The sequence below is a fragment of the Gasterosteus aculeatus genome, chromosome 11 (genome assembly GCF_964276395.1).
Source record: "Gasterosteus aculeatus chromosome 11, fGasAcu3.hap1.1, whole genome shotgun sequence".
Lineage (NCBI taxonomy): Eukaryota > Metazoa > Chordata > Actinopteri > Perciformes > Gasterosteidae > Gasterosteus > Gasterosteus aculeatus.
The window spans coordinates 9,877,854-9,898,158 of NC_135699.1; the positions used below are offsets into that span (position 1 = coordinate 9,877,854).

General features: G+C 45.1%; 4 protein-coding genes across 8 annotated transcripts; 2 read left to right on the top strand and 2 right to left on the bottom strand.

Moving 5' to 3' along the window:
* Positions 1-229: 229 nt before the first annotated feature.
* On the top strand, positions 230-3,647 carry crb3a (crumbs homolog 3a). Of its 5 annotated transcripts, none has more exons than XM_078083671.1 (5): positions 230-567; positions 766-842; positions 1,174-1,349; positions 2,542-2,588; positions 2,692-3,647. In XM_078083671.1, exons 3-5 carry the CDS (start codon positions 1,262-1,264, stop codon positions 2,899-2,901), a joined length of 345 nt encoding a protein of 114 aa, XP_077939797.1. In that variant the 5' UTR covers positions 230-567; positions 766-842; positions 1,174-1,261; the 3' UTR covers positions 2,902-3,647. The 5 variants fall into 5 exon arrangements, with proteins under 5 accessions (XP_077939797.1, XP_077939799.1, XP_077939798.1 ...); XM_078083673.1 differs by having other exon boundaries at positions 231-567; positions 1,128-1,349; XM_078083674.1 differs by having other exon boundaries at positions 428-567; positions 1,142-1,349.
* A 283-nt stretch (positions 3,648-3,930) lies between these two features.
* Positions 3,931-7,114, bottom strand: tubb4bl (tubulin, beta 4B class IVb-like). The gene is made up of 4 exons (XM_040190071.2): positions 6,530-7,114; positions 5,666-5,774; positions 5,360-5,470; positions 3,931-5,267 (listed from the first exon to the last, which is right to left on the bottom strand). The coding sequence occupies exons 1-4, from the start codon at positions 6,584-6,586 to the stop codon at positions 4,210-4,212; spliced, it is 1,335 nt and encodes a 444-aa protein (XP_040046005.1). The 5' UTR covers positions 6,587-7,114; the 3' UTR covers positions 3,931-4,209.
* Positions 7,115-7,860: 746 nt separating this feature from the next.
* LOC120827280 (zinc-binding protein A33) lies at positions 7,861-11,419 on the top strand. The gene is made up of 6 exons (XM_040190070.2): positions 7,861-8,467; positions 8,625-8,720; positions 8,816-9,046; positions 9,117-9,139; positions 9,217-9,335; positions 9,438-11,419. Exons 1-6 carry the CDS (start codon positions 8,081-8,083, stop codon positions 9,974-9,976), a joined length of 1,395 nt encoding a protein of 464 aa, XP_040046004.2. The 5' UTR covers positions 7,861-8,080; the 3' UTR covers positions 9,977-11,419.
* A 45-nt stretch (positions 11,420-11,464) lies between these two features.
* LOC120827283 (G-protein coupled receptor 183-like) lies at positions 11,465-12,609 on the bottom strand. The gene has a single exon (XM_078083669.1). The coding sequence runs from the start codon at positions 12,557-12,559 to the stop codon at positions 11,591-11,593; it is 969 nt and encodes a 322-aa protein (XP_077939795.1). The 5' UTR covers positions 12,560-12,609; the 3' UTR covers positions 11,465-11,590.
* Positions 12,610-20,305: the final 7,696 nt, after the last annotated feature.

A 20,305-nucleotide genomic window follows, 5' to 3' on the forward strand; every position in this document is an offset into this window, starting at 1 on the left:
AACACCCCACTAGTCTTACACACACTCTCACCACAGATTAGGCCTGAAGCAGCCCACATTGCCTTTGCCTCTTAGAGTCCGAGAAAGGCAGATTAAGTGAGGATTAGAGCCCACTGGACCAGCCGGCCCGCCGAATTCATCCCTAAAATATCTCAGGAATGTCCATTTCCTTTCTCATGTCGGGTCGGATGAAACCTGCTGGAGGCGCTGTTTCATGGCACCAGCAGGTTGTAGGTAGAAGCTGAGCGCAGAGGTGCAAGGAGGAGAAACAGTGGATCAGCAGGTTGGTCAAAGTGAGGCCAGACTGCCGATATTAGAAAGAAGAAGAAGGGGAAAGGAACAGTTTAATTGAAGCAGTGTGTCGGGGAGGTTAGTTGGCACAGCGTCACATAAATGTGATTAAAGGTATCTTTTTTTAGATAACACAGGTATTTCGAGGAGGGTTTTTTTTCTTTCTATGTCAACAGGAGGACGGCTCTGCTTCAGTGGGCAGAAGCAGAGTTTTCCTTCGTCTTTGGTACAAAGGAGTATCTGTGCGCTCTGCTGCAGGTGGATAACTGCGCTCAGGTAATGTAACACGAAACTCAACCATGTGACCAATGGCGATTTCAAGAGGTGGGGGGGGGGGGGATACGCTTTACATAAAACACCAGCGAGTAGTGCGGCCGAGAATGTAGAGAAGTATTGGATCGTGTTTGGTCCGGAGATGTTTCCTGTCGTTATCGATGGAATAAACCATTTGCTGCCGTTTCATTTTTGGACAAGGTGAGGCGGAAGCGAGGGATCCACCTGCTCGATGTTTCCCGTTTTGCTTCGATCACCTGAAAACAACCAGATCGATGGTATGTCTCTCACAGAACAGAAAATCTTGTATTTCTTTATTAGAAGTTATAATGCCAGTAGCGCTGCTGTGAATGAGAAAGGGTGGAGCACTAAAGCTTTTCAATGGACTACTTAATAGCATATTATGTTCCTGTGGTCTGAGCAGGTTTAACGGTGATTCAACATTAGGCTGAATGTGTGACTCAGTGGTGTCTTTTGCTCAACCTCAGAATGGAGCTCAGGACATCATATGATGATAATAATAAAAAAGAATAAAGCTAAACTTGCCTTTATATTCCCGACAGTAATGTGTCTTCAGCTGTTTTTAAGATGGGCATTAAATCCACGCAGTGAATGTTGGACCCAATGAAATGGACCCGAGCTGAGGCCCCCGACGCCCGAGTCCGCCCTCACTTTGCCCTGCTTGCCCCGGGGAGAGATGGCAGCGTGCCCGGATGTGCTGGTCACGCCTGGAGTTTTGGTTAGGAGTGTTTTACTGCTGGTACTGAGCAGTAACCCTGTGTTGGGTGAGTCAGTGACCGTCCCTTCATCGTCAACACAAACACACAAATAAGAGATCTGACCACACGTAGCACACACTCACACCATTATATCATGTGATGGTAATTAAAACAAAATGATAGGGGACTTTCCTGGGCAAGTGTGAAACATGCATGGGCCCGTCGTCATGTTGTAAGAACGTTTGACGGAGAACTGGCTTACACACTCTGCCATATGAGATATTCACATCCGGGTGGAGCTTATCAATAATCAAACGTGCAAAATAGTCGAATTTAACACGTTCAGCTTTCCCTTTTTGAGCATGGCGGCTCCTTCCCGTCGGCCCAGCTTCTTCTTATCAAGATGTACTTGTGTCCTTGCTAAGTTTATTTGCCCCCGGTGAATGATTGACTCATGAGATGAGTGGAAAAACATAAAACCGTCTAAATAAAATGATGTGCTGTGCCTTTGCAATACCTAAAACAATCCCAAAACAAAAAAACAAACATGGCAGCAAACGTTCATTCTTTTATCCATATCATTAAAGAAGGGCGTCGTTTGACTCAGCTGAGCTCAGCTCTGCATGCCTGAGCTTCTCCTCCTCCTCATTCCCTCCCTGATCAAGAAGTTACTTTTTAGTTTCGTGATGTCACTGGGTAATCACATGGCCGGTCATGGAGAAAAGGGCAGGGAAAAGCAACAGCATCTGGTGTGCGGTGTTTTGTTTTTTTTGCCTTCAGAATGTGCGTGAGTCTAATAGTGACTTCTGCCATTGGGTCCTCTGTTGTTCTACTTTGAATAATAATAACAAAAGCTTAAACTTCGATATAATCACATAGATTTTAAGCAATTTTTTGGAGTTGTCCCCTATTAGTTAAGTAATTTACAGGGTTTTTTTGGTCATTTTTGTCTTTATCATTATGAAAACTGTAACTCCTCGCTTACTAACATGCATTTGGAAGTTTTAGGGACGATCATGAACTGGACTGCTTCTTAAGTGGACCAGGAACTTCTCAAAGTCTACAGATCGCTAGGAGAAGCCAGATTACGGCAGTTGGATAGACATGCGGGCATGCGGGGCCCTGGTTACTGAAAAAACAAACGTTTAGACTATAGATTATTATTAACTATTTAGTTATAATAGGTTACCAGTTGCCAGCAGCTGGGGCGTTTGCATCGTTTCTACATCGTTACTGACGTTTTTTGCTCTTCTCGCAGGGAATTATACAACGGCAGCGAGTGGAACCACAGCTAACATCACCACTGTGAGTAAATAACCTCCATCGTGACCACAAACAGACAGCTGAAAATGATCCGTTCTTCGATCACCAGATTCACCACCGCGCCGTGCTCATTTTCCACTTGCAGGGATCCAACATTGCAGCCATCGTGGCCCCCACGGTCACGCTGGGTGTCCTGGCCGTGGTGCTGGCTGTGCTCGGCTGGCTCTTCTGCGTGGTGAAGAAGAGGAGACAGACGGAAGGGACGTACAGACCCAGCGCGGAGGAACAATCCGGTGCGCGTGGCGTGGCGGCACCAGATGCTCTAAAGTTACCGAAGGAGGAAAGGCTCATTTGAAATTTCGGGCTGTTCTGAAAGTCCTGTATGGACAGAGACCGCGAGCGGGGATGCGCGGCATCGTTCCCGTGAGATGACCCGCTCTCTGCCTTGAGCTGATGAATGGAAGAAAAAGCTTGCGAGGTTTAAGAGAGGACACGTTTTTATTTCAACAAGCACTGAATAGGTCCTTTGCGGCGCCGTGGTAAATTGCGCCTGGATGCCCTGGATTTATATTTCAGAAAGAATTGAACATTTCAACGAGGTTTTGAACATTTCCTCGGCACAAACAACGCTTCAGTATTTTATCACCAAAACTCATTTTAGATGTTTATCTTGTTTTAGTTGCCACTTATCATGTACCGATACTTGATTTGATTCAGGCTCTTTGAAATCAATACCAATATTTTACCTCAAACTTATTTTGTTTTTTGCGACTGACTCCTGGTTAGTGAATTGTCAATGTTGTTAATCTTAAATCAATATGTGTTTCTTAGCATAAAAATGATTAGTGCGATTAAACATATTACAGCGCATAAACTCATTTGATTTTATAAAGGCAGATATTTGTTAAAAAGGAGTTTAAACTCAGCATTTGTTTACACTTCAAATACTCTAAACTTATTTAAAGACACATTTAAAGACCATTTCATCAGCAGTGAATAATGCAATATCATCATTACGCACATTTTACCATGTCCAATGTTTATTTATGCTTCTGTCAAATAAATGTTTAAAAATATAATAATATAATGAAACTTAACAAAGCCATTTATAGCATCTCTGGTGACATTGTCCTGTTCAAAACTAGCGATTTCTCTCTAAAATACCTGACATGTGTATTTGTGGTAATGTCACACTGGTCCAAATGAGCATTTGGATTCGGATTGACTTTCTGCCGACTGAAAAGACGGAGAGTCCATTTTGGTATTCAGCACGACATTTCAAACCCCCGGCTTCCCCTGGACTTTACATCATATTTGCACCATGCAAATGAAGTGTTTAAATAGAAGCATCATTTGAAAACAAAAACTCAAGAGGCAGTGAAAGTGGCCTTTAATTGGATTTTATTCACCCTCCAATCTCAAGGCTTCACAGTTAAAATCACTTCCGTACGGCAGTGAGAGGACAGATGTAAGGATGCCAATAATTCAGTGCATTCACAACCTACACAAACATTTTCAAAAAAACTTGACTATCAGTACCCATCGATGTCTAACACTAGAGCAACAGTGCAATCTAAATGGCGGCAGGGATGAACGGGATGGCGTCGGGGGGGGGATTGCTGAGTTAAATGAGGTTCCGGCAGCTGGCCAGGCGTTGCAGTGTTTAAGCCACTTCCTCATCTCCGTCTTCCTCAAACTCGCCCTCCTCCGCGGTGGCGTCCTGGTACTGCTGGTACTCGGACACCAGGTCGTTCATGTTGCTCTCTGCCTCGGTGAACTCCATCTCGTCCATGCCCTCGCCGGTGTACCAGTGGAGGAAGGCCTTGCGGCGGAACATGGCGGTGAACTGCTCGGATATGCGCTTGAACAGCTCCTGGATGGCCGTGCTGTTGCCGATGAAGGTGGCGGCCATTTTGAGGCCGCGGGGCGGGATGTCGCAGACGGCGGTCTTCACGTTGTTCGGGATCCACTCGACGAAGTAGCTGCTGTTCTTGTTCTGCACGTTCAACATCTGCTCATCCACCTCCTTCATGGACATGCGGCCCCTGAACACAGCCGCCACGGTGAGGTAGCGGCCGTGACGCGGGTCACAGGCGGCCATCATGTTCTTGGCGTCGAACATCTGCTGGGTGAGCTCGGGCACGGACAGCGCGCGGTACTGCTGGCTCCCCCTGCTGGTGAGAGGCGCAAAGCCTGGCATGAAGAAGTGCAGACGGGGGAAGGGCACCATGTTGACCGCCAGTTTCCGGAGGTCGGCGTTGAGCTGTCCGGGGAAACGCAGGCACGTGGTCACCCCGCTCATGGTGGCGGACACCAAATGGTTTAGATCTCCGTAGGTAGGGGTGGTGAGTTTGAGTGTGCGGAAGCAGATGTCGTAGAGAGCCTCGTTGTCAATGCAGTAGGTCTCATCCGTGTTCTCGACCAGCTGGTGGACCGAGAGAGTGGCGTTGTAGGGCTCCACCACGGTGTCCGACACCTTGGGGGAAGGCACCACGCTGAAGGTGTTCATGATGCGGTCGGGGTACTCCTCGCGGATCTTGCTGATGAGCAGGGTGCCCATGCCGGAACCGGTGCCGCCACCCAGGGAGTGAGTGAGCTGGAAGCCCTGGAGGCAATCGCAGCTCTCTGCCTCTTTCCTCACGACGTCCAGGACGGAGTCCACCAGCTCGGCTCCCTCCGTGTAGTGGCCCTTGGCCCAGTTGTTTCCAGCTCCGCTCTGACCTGTAGCCAAGTGTCACAGTTCATCGATGTGGGGAAACAACAATAAGCCATTTTCACGGATGTTAGAATAGGTACGTGTTCACGTGGCTTACCAAAGACGAAGTTGTCGGGTCTGAAGATCTGCCCGAAGGGACCGGACCTGACTGAATCCATCGTACCAGGCTCCAGGTCCACCAGTATGGCTCGGGGCACGTACTTTCCACCTGAAATCAGGCCGAATGGGTTGACGGGTCATTTTCTTGTAAATCTTACAAGCTTGTTGCGCAAGATGCGTTTAATGTAAATCCCAAACGTAGATATAAACCCTTTCTGGTGGAAGCAGAGCTGGTTAGTCGGTGGGAAGACGGGAGATCGCTCAGGTAGCTCTGTTGGGTGTTTTGGTGGATTCAGCAGCTCACCTGTGGCCTCATTGTAATAGACGCTGATTCTGTCCAGCTGCAGATCGCTGTCGCCGTGGTAGGTACCGGTGGGATCAATGCCGTGCTCATCACTGATCACCTCCCAGAACTGAGATGAGGGAGGGGAAGATGTCAATATGGGCAAAGATTTTTTTTATTTACAAATAACGGAATATGACAAAATCAATTACAGTACCCGGGTTGCTGAGATGGCAGACTAAGCTGTTATTAAAACATGCAAGGACTTAGATTCTCTAATTGAATGCAGATTGGGGGAGCAGTCTTTCAGTCTTAAGACGGTCTCTGGAGTAATAGAGCAGATGGCAATAATCTGACCCTATCTTCGATGCCATATAAGAACCCACTGTGCTAGACTAAATATGTAACCATACAGATGTCGAATTAACCAAATAGCAACTTGGAATTGTTGAGAAATCCGGCGTTTCACCACTGGAATTGGCCTGAAAAGAACTATAGGTATAAATGGGTCAAACAGGGCGAGGCGAGGGAGGAGAAGGGAAGGGGTGGAACTACTACGGCTACATATGGTCGTCCTCCTTCATATCGTTGCTATAACAATAGACAAATAGTTTGAAAAGGCACAAAAACGGCAAACTATTTTGCATGCAATTATTAATTGAATCGTATTGTCGTGCACGAAGAACACGTATCAATAATCGAATCAGCTAAGAGAGAAATGTTTCCTCATTTGACCAAACATCAATTACGAGTGGAAGCCACACATTTGGGGGGGGGGGGGGGGGGGGGTGTTCTAGAAAATTCCTGCAGGAGATCCTCGTCCTGCGCAAGTCTCACCAGAACGACAAAGCGAAAAAGAAAAGAAAAAGGAAATCCGAATCATACCTTAGCCCCGATCTGGTTTCCGCACTGACCAGCTTGCAAATGCACAATTTCACGCATTGTGGAAAAATGGCTACGAGGACAGTGGAGCAGATGGCACACGGAGCAAGCAGAAGACTCACTGGAAGAAGGTTCCTGCGGTCGATCGTACGGGGATTAGTCTGCACCGCCTCTGAGAGACCGTCCACTGGGCGGACTCGGTGGTGCAACGTGACGTCATCGCCATGGTAACCAAAGACCGGAGGAGAGAGGGAGGGACCAAGACCCGTGGAAATGGCGGATAGGATGCGAGGGTCATCGACGCTATACTCATTATACCGACGAACTGGCACTAGGTCACGTCCACACTGATGTGCACTGTTGTGTCAGTGTAGTCTATTGTGAAGACCATGAGTGCATTCACTTTGAAGTTACACATGTAAAATAAGGATCCGTCTGAAAATATTGATATTGGCTCATGGTCTTGTGAATGCTTTGGTGTCCCGATGTTCAAACAGGGAAAAACAAATGAGGAAAGGCCACGTGCAGCCATGTATTGTGCCGTGATCCTGTACGTTTTGATTGATTTCTAATGATCAAAGTTCTGCTTTACTTTCTTTAAAACTACTTTTTAATGGCCCCATTGTTCTGTTACCATGAACATGCACACAGGAAAAAACAACACACACAGTTATTGTTGTATAAGAGAAAACAAGCTAGAGGAGCCGAAAGGGTGTGTCGCTTCCAATCCAGATTTCCCTTTTTCCGTGAATATCCCTCCACTGCAGCTCAACGGGGAAAAGCACCTTGTGTTTAAATACTTCAACAAATTAAAACATTTCTTTGAGTCCTCGAGCCTGTTTTTAATTTAATTTTTAATTTAAACAGCAGTTATCAATAACAGGATTTATGAATGCAGTGCATTAACAATAAAGTTACTTGTTAGCAGTTAAAACCTGTTTTCTACTGGTTTAGCCAGTCGGGTTAAACGCTCTGGCTAAAAGAAATAAACCTTACTGTGAAGACAGTCAAGCGACGGTGCTGCAGTGACTAATGTATGAAATTGAGTATTGTATTGAATTGAGTTGCAGTACGTGGTTTTTACCTCACTGCCCTGACTGACTTTAAATGGCCGATTGTCGACCACGCTGTAAATCAACAAGTCAGTTCACAGCGTTTAAAAGTGTGTTGTATTGTGCTGCTGACATGGATGTCAACGCTGGAGCACTCATGTACGTATCCTGAAATATGACATTCCAAACACGCAGTCACCACCACGTGTTGGGCTATCCAACGACTGGCCAATGGGGCTTCATTTCCTGTTTCACAGTGGCTTCTGATTTAAGTTACTCCCACAAAAGTCATGCACAGGAAAAATCAAGCGCATTTGCCACTTTGTCAAGAACAGTAGATGGACTGTTCGTGTGCTTTGAGGCTTCCGAGGAGACTCGTTCAAATAGGCACAAGAAATGTTCTATTCTAAAATCTATTGGCAGAGAAATTATTAAGGACGTAACCTCTGGGACTTATGCTGTTTTGAACTGGGGATTTACTGCAAATGACAAGCCGGTAATCATGTCTATCTCGGAGGACGATCTCACATGCCCAATATGCTGTGACATCTTCACGGACCCTGTTTTGCTGTCATGTAGCCACAGCTTTTGCAGGAGCTGTCTGAATCGCTGTTGGGAAACAGGGTTACGTGAGTGCTCAGTGTGCAGGAAGAAACCCTCCAAGGCCAAGCCTCCCTCCAATTTGGCTCTCAGAAATGTCTGTCAGGCCCTTCTGGAGGCCAGGAGGAGTTCGGCGCTGGACGAGAAGATGAACTGCAATCTGCACGGGGAGAAGTTGAAACTCTTCTGCCTGGAGGACAAACAGCCAATCTGTCTGGTGTGCCAGACCTCCAAACTGCACAAGAGTCACGACTGCTCGCCGATAGATGAGGCGGTGCTGGACTGCAAGGTAAGGCTCATAATCATATGACTGTTTTCACCAACTAGCCATTCAAGATGGCGCCTGGCGCTAGAATGCTGCTCTACTAGTCTGTTCTGATTCTTCACTCAACGTACAGAAACATTTTGAAGCTGACTTTGCTGACTGAGGCCTGCTTGATTTCCAGGACGAGCTTGCTTTGTCCCTCAAGAACTTGCAAGTTAAAGAGGACAACCTCAAAAGAATTCACATGACCTCTACATACATGTCCATGTACATCAAGGTAACCGTGATTAGATGACAGCAGTTTTGTTCATTGACTTAAAAAAAAAAATCTATCTGGATAAATGACCAACCATTTGGAATCATCTCGCTCAGAGTCAAGCACTGGAAACACAGAGACGGATCAAGGGCCACTTTGAGCAACTCCATCAAGTCCTCTACCAAGAGGAGTCGGCTAGAATAGCGGCTGTGAAGAAAGAGGAGGAAGAGAAGATCGCAGGAATAAAGGATATGGTTAAAGAACAATCAGCAGAAGAGCAGTCAGTCACAGAGACCATCTCAGCCATACAGGAGCAGCTGGAAGAAGATGAAATTGTCTTATTAAAGGTATGTCACCTTAACATTAACCCCCCCCAAAAAAATCTTCCCATCATGACTGTTTTTCCTGTTTTTCCAGAATTTTAAAGCCATTCAGGACAGGTAGGTGAACACAGTTTTTTACAATCTTTGTGTTGATTGTCACATATTCTCAGAGTAACATATCTGTTGTATCACAGAGAAAGAAGCATAGCCCCTGGTTCAGAAAACATGTCTGGGTTACTGATTGATGTGGCCAAACATCTCTGCAACCTCCAGTATAACGTCTGGGAGAAAATACTGGACCATATTGATTACAGTGAGTACACATGTTATTTCTTCAGCTTCAGGGGCACAAAGAGTGGAATCGTAAATACTGTGTTTAACAAATCAACCTTTCTGCTTGCATCCCGACTTTAAGCTCCTGTGACTTTGGACCCAAATACAGCACACCCCTGCCTCATCCTGTCTGACGACCTCACTTCCCTCCGCTACTCCAATCAGCAGAGCGGTTGCCCCGACAACGCGGAGCGCTTCCACATGAGCGCTGAAGTGGTAGGCGCGACCTCACTGGGCTCAGGAAGCCATCACTGGGTTGTAGAGACAGGAAGTAATCAGGACTGGCTCCTTGGCGCGGCCTCTTCTTCTGTCCCGAGGAACTCTGAGATCTCCGCTCGCCCCGAGAACGGATTCTGGACTCTGTGTTTCCGAAACGGGGAGTTCAGGGCAATGACCTCGCCTCCCACCACACTTTCGGTCACAAGGGCACCCGAACAAATCAAAGTGCATCTGGATTACGACAAAGGGACGGTGTCCTTCTTTGACCCTGCTGATGACATGCTTATTTATGCGTTTTCACACACGTTCACAGAAACTTTACTTCCATATTTTTATACACAGAGCAGCCATCCGTTAAGAATAATGCCAGAGAAGGTTCTTGTCACAGTGTTGCGTCAATAAGTGGACCGAAGATTTTAAAAATTATAGAGGAAAATATGATACCAGTCTTATTTGGATGAATACCAAAACATTTTATATTAGGATTGGTGCATTTACTGGCTCTACTATTCATTTCTATTATAGAAGACATGGAAGGTATTAATCATCTAAGTGTGCAGACTGAGAAGTTTGATTTTAGGCTGTATTGAATTGATTTGATTTCAAAACCTATGCGCGTATTTCACAAAATGTAGAACAATTCCTTTAATGGCAAAAGTGATGATAATGCTGAATATACATTGCTCACTGGAGGAAGAGGAGAGAGCTCATTTGTGTTTTAGGGTTGTTCATAAGTGGGTTTTGGTTGGTTCAAGAGCTTTCTTTATTTAATGATCTTTTGAATTGTCAGCAACTCACATCCAAATCACTTATACTGCTGTGCAGTTACGCACCATGAACTTTAAAAAAAATGCAGATTACACACACATCCCATTAGTCGTACATGAAGGGATTAGAGGATAGATGCCCTCAAGATTTGTTTTCAGCTAGTTGCACTGCAAGACAATTAACGTTGCAGAAAAGCGTAGCTAATTGGTACGTCCATGTATTAAATATGCTCTTGAATTTACATGCATTTAGCCCATAAAATCTATCATGGGGTATGGCGATAGTGCTTGTTAAAATAATATAGTGTTATGTGCAAACCTCTTAATAATTAAAAAATGGCTTCTGTTCAAGGCCTACGGACCTACATACAGATTAGAATATATTAGAGAGGCAGAGAGCCTTCACATCTTCTGCCGCAAACTAAAGACACATCTCTTTGGACTCTACCTCGACTAAAAGACTAACAAATTGTAGCACTTAAATTGTACTTGGAACTTGTTATCTCTATAGCCACTTATCTCTATAGCAAATTGTAAAATTGGCTTATTTGAGGAAATTGCACTTTCTTGTTTCTTGCTCTTCTGAGTTTGTATCCCATATGGATGAATGCACTTATTGTAAGTCGCTGTCGATAAAAGCGTCAGCTAAGTGACATGTAATGTAATGTAATATTGGGTAAATTCATCTCAAATGTTGCTGATATAACAGAATAGTGGTTTCTGGAAGAGGTTAAGACAATTTAAGAGGTAATAGTAATTTAGTTGACATTTAGTGTTTAAACTAGGATGTACAATTCAAAGCTTCACACAGCCACATTTTATTACAAATATTGATCAAGCCATAGTCTGGTTTATATTTATTTTGTAACTACCATAGTTGGGCCAATGATACTGTATAGCTCAGTGTTTTTCTGTGTTGTACACACGATGGCGCCAAAGCCAAACAAGAATTGTAAAGGAAGGTTTTTATCAGACCACTTTGAAAACATCACCAAATACCGTTTGTACAAATGAATCTCCATGAACATCATCTGTTCATGAAGATATTGAATTAAAATGGGGATTTTTCACTCGTTGACTCTTGATGTTTTTATATTCATTATTTGGAAAACAAATGCACAAGAGATGAAAAACAAGTCACAAAAAGGAAACATGAATGTACAGTTGCATTGCATCAGCGTATTTCTCACGCAGCTCTTCTGCTAAACTGAACCTCCACCACCATTGATATACATATATATTCTTGAACTTAAGTAGATGAGATTTGTACAGGTGAGATTTTGTGTTTCTTTGCAGACAAACAGTTGCAGCACTTTTGGACGCAGGTGTTCGGCAGGAAAGGCAGCTTCTCCAGCCGGGACAGATAAACAATCGGCTGGATCGTGCTGCTGATGTTGACAAAAGCGAAGCCCACAGGCTGCACATAGCAGCGAAACACCTCAGGGGAATAGTGGTCTTGAAAAGGGAACAGTGCTACAGGTGGCAGGTAGTTAAACACAATGATACAGAGGAGAGACAGCACCATCTTGAAGGCCTTCTTCTTCATGGGGTGCATCTCGTCTTTCCCTGCACCGCGGGACTTCTTCAGGGCCCACAGGACGCACACATTGCACAACATCATCCAACTAAATGCTACCAGGATCTGAACGGTGAATACCTTCTCGAAGTTGGGAAGGCCTCCCACAGTTTTGGCTGCAGAGTATGCAAAGGTGAGGCACAACACCAGCACAGAGAGGCTTAATCTGTACTTGATGGGTTTGAACTGGCCGAACTGGACTGGAAAGATCACAGCCACAAAGCGATCGAGGCAAATGCAGGACAGAAACAGTGGCCCACTTGTGTCTTTCACCCCATAGGAGAACTTAAGGGCGGACCACACCGCTTTGCTGTGCCAGTAGTAAAAGTTTAGGAAGCTGAAGGGGGTCATGGTACCAAAGTAGAAATCCATGAAAGCAAGGCAGCCCAAGAAGATGTCAGAAGTTGAGGGGTTCTTGCGGCTGCGGATGAGGATCGCGAGGGCCGTTAAGTTGGCGGGGATTCCCATGACTACGTTGATGCTCTGCACGGTCAGGTCAAAGAGAATGCCTTCAACCTGATGCTCGCACCCTTCAAACACACTGAACGGTTTCACTGTGGCGTTGATGTCAGCGGTGGTGTTGGGAGGGAGTGGCGTCGGGAGGGAGGTTGAGTTCAGAGGCGAAGATGCGTTTCCCTGCATGATTCCGTCTCTGCAAAAGGACTGTGATGGGAGAATAATGAGAATGTTGGTGAGGGGGTTTAACACGGTCACCCATAAACAAGGCACATTTCCTTATGAAGGCAAGTGTTCATCACGGGGACTCGCACTCGGATCGCGTTTTCTAGCTCAGTAGAAATGTTTCAGTCAAACAGTGTTCATCAGAGTCCTTAAGTGAGAAGTTAAAGTAGAGCTAGAGTAGCCCCAGAGTGCACCGAGGCGCTTTACGAAGACAAACAAAAACACGCAACAAACACCGTCAGGGCTTCTCTTCAGGCTGTTATCTTGTTATTGTGACTGTGAGGACCTTCCTCTGGGAAGAGTGGCTCCCTGTATGCAGGGACATCAAACTCGCTTAAGGGACTAACAATATAGGTCCCGCCCTTTCACTGCACCATAAAAGAGCAACTGATCCCAAATACAAATGGTAATTTTACCTTCACTTACCACTGTTAGTAAACTACTGAAATAAAAAAATGTGGTTAAATCCTGCAGATTTTAAAAGCTGTTTTTCCCGCTATTCTTAAAGCTAATTTCTGGCATTAATGAATCAGAACGCGTAGAACATAATATAACCTTTTATCTTGGATAAATACTTATACTTAATACAAATGATGTTTAGGATTAAATAAACTGTTAATATAAAAAGACAATAGAACATTTTTACAGGACTTGTCTCCTCCAGTGGTTCCTATAAATCTCTCGCTCTTTAAGTTTTAATGTTAGAAAAGGGGCACTTCTGCACGAGGCAGAAGAGATCAGCCATGATCAGGAATTTGCTTGTATTTTCCTGTGATCTTTTTTCCTACACTGCATGATTATTGTCAGCGGTTCCATGTCAAGCTGATGGGCACAATCTGCATGGTCAATGTTCCATGCTCTGTTAGTAGCAATGCTTAGCTAATCGTGCATGTTAAATAATATTAAAAAAATATGAAATTATCATCATGAAAAACAATCACAGCACAGGTTTGACCCAGAGAGCAGACCATAAAAGGAAGATAACATTTGGAATCAATGAACTAATCTGTGGATTGATTGGATTAATAACTGGTGGACATGAAGGAAACCATTAGAGATGTCCTGGGCCATTGTTTGTCTCAAAAGAAGACCACAAGTGGACGTTTTTTATATTGGACCCCCTTGCCCCACCTTCCACCACACCTCTGTGCTACAGGATTCGGGCTGATGTGCATGAGTTTCTTTTTACATGCAGTTCTTCGGAGCTCCCTCCACGGAATGGACTACTGGAGCCGGAGGCTGTGATTGTTCCTTGTTCAGCCATCAAGGGACCTATTTTGGTGTAATGTGGACCTTCGCTCCCTCAGTGGATGGTGTTTCTCACCTCGCTCTGCTGACGGCTCCACCTTAGGCCACACACACTCCTGTGGGGCCAATCACACAAGTGAAGCTCTTTGCCAAGATGACCGTCCCTGGAGGTAGCAGACTCAAATCAATTGGGTTTTTCTTCAGGCAAATAAACAAAAAATGTTGAAATATTAACACGCAGAACACAATTTTAGTGATATAATTTTCTTGTACTTGAGATTAGTAGTTCAAGTAATAATACAGATAAATTTAGCCTAAAAATCTTTGAAGACTTAAGCAAAATCTCTACAATGAACAACCCTTTCACAACTGCAGATGTAATAGACCATTTGAGTAATCAATACGTGCTTAATGCATAAAGATCCTTTTTAAAAATATGTCCAGTCCCTGATTTTGAAGTAGCATAAGGTGAGAGGAAACCTACTTCTTATTGTAACATTCTGTCAAAATGGAGTTAAACATTCTCCATTGTTTACATAATCTTACCCATACATTTAATTAATCCCAGCAAATAATGTCAAACTTATGAAATAAATATCCAGCTGTCCGTGCTCTCACTTAATGATAACCCGAGCGTTTCAGAAGTGGTAACACCTATATGATTTTCACTTACCTGTGTGGAGAACTTCTTCTGTGCCGCGAACAGAAGTGTGCATTTCATTTATAAGTTGTGTGAAGTGGCGTGACTTTGACGCTCGCCGGGAGGGGAGGATCCCTGGGATGTCATGAGCAAACCTCTTCATTAAGAAGGCCCGGTGCCCCCCTATACAGCCCAATGTCCTGAAACGCTCAGGGACTTAAATGCTGCGATTGCTTAAAATGGTATAACTGAATAAGACGGCATTCTGCAGCGACGATCACGTTACCTTGAACATGTTTTGTATATTTGTGGGTCTATATTTAACATCATGACACAAAATGAAACACAAGGAATCTATTCCAATGTCCTCCCCTTAGGTCTTAAACCCTGATCCCTCAGGGACTTACTCAAGTCACCTGGTATAGGGTTCAATGTCTGAGTCTGTACGGGCCCTGAAGGATGTAAATACTACTTTACTGCAAAAAATCACATCCCTGTAAAAATGTAAAAAATACCGTTTTACACACACTATTTTAACACTGTTTTATAATGTTTTTGAAGTCCTTCAGGGTGCTTTCCTCACAAGTTCAGACCGGTCCAGATCTATTTACTGGTTTCGGTCACAACAGCTGCCAAATTAAATATTTGATGAATAAATAAATATCCTCTGACTTCTTGATTTTTGTTTAAAATCGAATCCTCAATGTTTAGGTGTAAATGTAATATTCCCAACGGAACTCACACGTGCTGTTTGTTTCCCTCTCTCTCCCTCCACTGGTAAGCCCGCGTTTGACGTCACATCGCAATGACTTGTGGGTAATTTCCTTGGGTAAAGTCAGCATCTGATGCTGATTCATGAAAAGGGTTCATAAATGGCACAACATCATGGTATGAAATCAAACACCTCAATGATTAAACTATGGTGTCAGTGTCGCCAGGGCATCGGAATTATGAATTTTGCATTTTGTTGGAAAATTACATCCGTTGGAGAAACGGGTCTGATTGAAAAAGAAAAATCACAACTTAACACCTAGGCTTAGATAAATGTACTTCCATCTGATATTTAGGATTCAATCAAGTATTAATAAAGATAGGCACTGGAGCACAGGATATATTCTTGCCTGCTCTCATGCTTCACATAATCAAAAGGGAGTTGAGTCACATCGTACATAAACACATTGTAAAATCACGCTGTTAGGAAACCTCTCCCTCTTTTCCCACTTCCTGTCTCAAATGTATTCATATTAACAAAGGGGCACTGGTGCAGGAGGAAGTGTAGATCAGTCATGATCATGCATTTGCATATATTTCCCTACTGGTCGAGAAGCTGGAAGCAGAACTGTGTCATTTGAGACGCTGTGCCGAAATCATGCTAATTTTAGTTCGGCCATTATCATGAAAAAACATCCACTTGAGAGGGTGGGGGGGGGGTTCTGCAGCCGGCTCCCCGCGACCTGCAGCCGGCACCTCCGAGCCCTTCACCCCGTGTCCTGCATCCGGCGCCTCCGAGCCCGTCACCCCGCGACCTGCGGCCGGTGCCTCTGAGCCCGTCACCCCGTGTCCCGTGTCCTGCGGCCAGCGCCTCCGAGCTAGTCACCCCGTGAACCGTGTCCTGCGGCCGCCGCCTCTGAGCCCATCACCCTGTGTCCTGCGGCCGGCACCTCTAAGCCCATCACCCCGTGTCCTGCGGCCGGCGCCTCTAAGCCCGTCACCCCGTGTCCCGTGTCCTGCGGCCAGCGCCTCCGAGCTAGTCACCCCGTGTACCGTGTCCTGCGGGCAGCGCCTCTAAGCCCATCACCCTGTGTCCTGCGGCCGGCGCCTCTAAGCCCGTCACCCTGTGTCCCGTGTCCTGCGGCCGGCGCCTCCGACCTAGTCACCCCGTGTCCTGCGGCCGGCGCCGCCGAGCCCGTCACCCCGTGTCCTGCAGCCGGCGCCTCCGAGCCCGTCACCCCGAGTAACTGCAGCCGCCAGTCACCCCGAGTAACTGCAGCCGCCCGTCACCCCGAGTAACTGCAGCCGCCCGTCACCCCGTGTCCCGTGTCCTGCGTCCGGCGCCTCCGAGCCCGTCACCCCGTGTCCTGCGGCCGGCGCCTCAGAGCTAGTCACCCCGTGTCCTGCGGCCGGCGCCTCCGAGCCCGTCACCCCGTGTCCTGCGGCCGGCGCCTCAGAGCTAGTCACCCCGTGTCCTGCGGCCGGCGCCTCCGAGCACGTCACCCCGTGTCCTGCGGCCGGCGCCTCCGAGCACGTCACCCCGAGTAACTGCAGCCGCCAGTCACCCCGAGTCCTGCAGCCACCAGTCACCCCGAGTAACTGCAGCCGCCCGTCACCCCGTGTCCTGCAGCCGCCAGTCACCCCGAGTCCTGCAGCCGCCCGTCACCCCGTGTCCTGCAGCCGCCAGTCACCCCGTGTCCTGCAGCCGCCAGTCACCCCGAGTAACTGCAGCCGCCCGTCACCCCGAGTCCTGCAGCCGGCCAACCCCCAGAGGCTCCCCGGCTGCCTGACCCTCGTCTCCTGGTCCTCTCCCTCCCGCCCCTTGTCTGCCCTCTGCCAGTTCCGCCCGCCCTTTAGGGTTTTTTAGGGCCGGTTTGGGTTCACTTCTTGTATTATTTTGTAGTTTCATGCCTCTGGTGTTCCTGGGTTAACTTCACTTCCTGCCTTGATATCCTCTGTGATTGTCTGCTGTGTTCATGATTGTTTCCACTTGTGTCCAATCACCTGCACTTTCCCAGTGCATTTCAGCCATGACAGTCTGTTCCTGTCCCTTGTAGTTCGTGCTCGTGAATGTCTTGCCTGTGACTTCTTGGTCCGTGTCTGCGGTTTTCCCCCCTGCTGTTTTGGGATTTTTTGGGTTTATTAAAATTACCTTTTGTTTTCAAAACTCTGCGTTTGAGTCCTGCCTCTGCCTACACCTGATCGTGACATGCACTGAAATTGAAATCATACAATTGACTGACACTAATTTAGGTGCATACATTCAGGCTCCCTTCACCACTGTAACCACCGGGTGATCCTTTACTTACTTTTTGACCAAACGTCATGTTCACGTTCCCACAGGAAAGTAGTGAAACAAACCGGGTGTCATACTTTTCTTCTGATTCTGGACTTAACCCACCAATCTCAAAGGCTAAAGACCAGAGCACGATAATTGCTTAAAACCTTTTTTCTCACAGACACTATTAACACTATGATTAAGAAGACACAGCAGTGTTAATTATCCACAATTAAGAGGAATGTAACATAAGTCAGTCCCCTACTGTGCAGGGGAGGGGAACAAGCACCCGAGGTCAGCTGCACCACTGGTTAGTTGCCTCTTAGATCTATTATCCTAAAAACGTCACTTGATGGCCGCCCTCTGAACCGTACCTGGGACCAGTCTGCCGACATGGCTCAAACTCCACAAAGCTCAACTCTGGAGGGAGGAGAGAGAGACACACGGAGTGAGTCGGCATGCACAATGGGGCCACGGCCCAACTGGAAGGATCAGGGCTAGAATGCATGTTATTAATTCAACCTGTGCTTACCCTCTAAGGACATTTCAATGGTTCCTATGAGCTACTGAGGGCTACTGGCTCTTTGGTATTCCTCTTAAACATTGTGCGTGTGAACGCAGCTCCAAGAGACAGAACGTTGCCGTTTGTAGAGGATGCAGCTTAAATATGTAGTTTATTTTTGCGTTGGAATCACGTGTCACAATGGGAGAATGAATCTAAAGACAGATATGTGGATGATGAAAAATCCCATTAGAAAACATCGGGCCTCATGCACAGGAATTGGACAAATTTAACAACAAACTTAGGAAGATATTACTGAGCAAGGCCCAGAGTCACACGGTTGTTCTGTGTTTTTAAGCCTGCTGCCCTGTAATGGTTGTGAGAGATGGATGTGGCTGTAACTGAATCCTAAGTGGGTAATGGGGACAATAGAAAAAGACAGCAGGAGTTTTAAAGAGCAGTGAAAGTCTTGAATACAAGGACACACCGTGCAGAAACCTTCATTGCTCAATCTATATCCTGCTTGAGATGTGGACCTGGAACGAAGCAGAGAGAGAGAGAGAGAGGGAGAGAGAGAGAGAGAGAGAAGAAACAAAAAACAGACCTTCCATTTAAACAATATGTGCAGAAATTTTGCAAGGACATCACTTATGGTTAACACTTTATCATTGTAGGTTTAACAGATTATTTTTTTAGAAATCAGTGGAGATTTTGGTCTAATTTGAATACACAAATGAAATCAAATGCATGTGCTAAGCTCCAGAGGATGAACAGACATTTGGCTGGGCAGCTGCTCAGTTCACTCCTTTTAATGGGATTCTTGCACACTTTTCACCCATTATCACAATTATGGCTTTCTAAGTACATTACAATGCAGTAACCACCATAGTTATGGTCGTTAACTAGATAACTAACAAAGAAACAGCCCAGAGTTTCATTTAGCAGTCACTGGATCCAATTATAGAATCAACCGCAGGACTTCATTAACAATTCAGGTTTTAAATGCACAAAGAGCAAGAAGACTCTGTATTCAGTGTGTGATAATAACATGGCATTACTAAAACTATCCATCCATGTGCTATTCATCCACGTCAGAAGAACACAGACAAACACAGTTTGTTTAAAGAAAAATAATTTCCAGAAATAACTGGCACTTGACAAAGGCCCTTTTGGGTTGATTACAGTTTTTGTACGCTTATATCCACAATGAATACAATTGCTATTGGAGTGCAACATTGATCAGAGCGTATCAGTGCAGTGTGAGATCCAACTACAGTCAGGTTATGTTATAGGAATCTGTATTTAGGTAAATATAGGTATTTCTATTTATTTTTCAGCTTCATCTGTTTTTGGAGGCCCAAGTTAATGGGATAAACAATGCTCCGTTTACTTGCATATAGAGTTTTATATTGTCACATTTATATTTTATCTTAATTCATGGAATAATTATTTTTCCTTACCTAAAAATAAAAATAATTAGGTCAAGATGCAGGCTCCACCAGCATGTAGCCTATTGCATCAAGTGTGTATTATTTGTTGCAATTTTGTGTACGTTCGGACCGCATGATCATATAGGCCCACATGAGTGAAATTGTAGGTTATTTCTGTATGTATATATTTCTGCTGGACTATTCTGTAACTTATTTGCTGTCTTGCTTTGGAAGGTATTAATTATCTAAGTCATTTTGCTCTGGTGTGCAGACTGAGAGGTTCGATTTTAGGCTGTATTGAATTGATTTGATTTCAAAAACCTATGAGCGCATTTCCCAAAATGTAGAACAATTCCTTTAATGGCAAAAGTGATAATAATGCTGACTAAATATACATTTTCACTGGAGGAAGAGGAGAGAGCTCATTTGTGTTTTAGGGTTCTTCATAAGTGGGTTTTAGTTTGTTTCAAGAGCTTTCTTTATTTAATGATCTTTTGAATTGTCTGCAACTCACATCCAAATCCATTATACTGTTGTGCAGTTACGCACCATGAACTTTAGTCGCACATGGAGGGATTAGAGGATAGGTGTCCTAAAGATTTGTTTTCAGACAAATTAATGTTGCAGAAAACAGTAGCTAATTGGTATGTATTCAAATATGCTCTTGAATTTAAATTAATTTAGCCCATTACCAATCTATTACGGGGTATGGCGATCGTGCTCATTAAAATAATGTAGTGCAAACCTCTTCGGACCTCAGACCTACATGAAGATTAGAATGTATTAGGTAAATTCATCTCAAATGTTGCTGACATAACAAAATAGTGGTTTCTGGGAGAGGTTAAGACAATTTAAAAGTTAATAGTAATTTAGTGTTTAAACTAGGATGTACAATTCA

What these genes read in the sequence shown, in the direction of transcription:
- crb3a (XM_078083671.1), top strand. Translation starts at nt 1,262, where the DNA reads ATGGCAGCGTGCCCGGATGTGCTGGTCACGCCTGGAGTTTTGGTTAGG. An exon ending in GAGCAGTAACCCTGTGTTGG is followed by an intron (nt 1,350 to 2,541) that starts GTGAGTCAGTGA and finishes CTCTTCTCGCAG; the next exon opens with GGAATTATACAACGGCAGCG. An exon ending in CCACAGCTAACATCACCACT is followed by an intron (nt 2,589 to 2,691) that starts GTGAGTAAATAA and finishes TTCCACTTGCAG; the next exon opens with GGATCCAACATTGCAGCCAT.
- tubb4bl (XM_040190071.2), bottom strand. Translation starts at nt 6,586, where the DNA reads ATGCGTGAAATTGTGCATTTGCAAGCTGGTCAGTGCGGAAACCAGATC. An exon ending in GAAACCAGATCGGGGCTAAG is followed by an intron (nt 5,775 to 6,529) that starts GTATGATTCGGA and finishes CCCTCATCTCAG; the next exon opens with TTCTGGGAGGTGATCAGTGA. An exon ending in CTATTACAATGAGGCCACAG is followed by an intron (nt 5,471 to 5,665) that starts GTGAGCTGCTGA and finishes GCCTGATTTCAG; the next exon opens with GTGGAAAGTACGTGCCCCGA.
- LOC120827280 (XM_040190070.2), top strand. Translation starts at nt 8,081, where the DNA reads ATGTCTATCTCGGAGGACGATCTCACATGCCCAATATGCTGTGACATC. An exon ending in ATGAAATTGTCTTATTAAAG is followed by an intron (nt 9,047 to 9,116) that starts GTATGTCACCTT and finishes CTGTTTTTCCAG; the next exon opens with AATTTTAAAGCCATTCAGGA. An exon ending in TTTAAAGCCATTCAGGACAG is followed by an intron (nt 9,140 to 9,216) that starts GTAGGTGAACAC and finishes GTTGTATCACAG; the next exon opens with AGAAAGAAGCATAGCCCCTG.
- LOC120827283 (XM_078083669.1), bottom strand. Translation starts at nt 12,559, where the DNA reads ATGCAGGGAAACGCATCTTCGCCTCTGAACTCAACCTCCCTCCCGACG.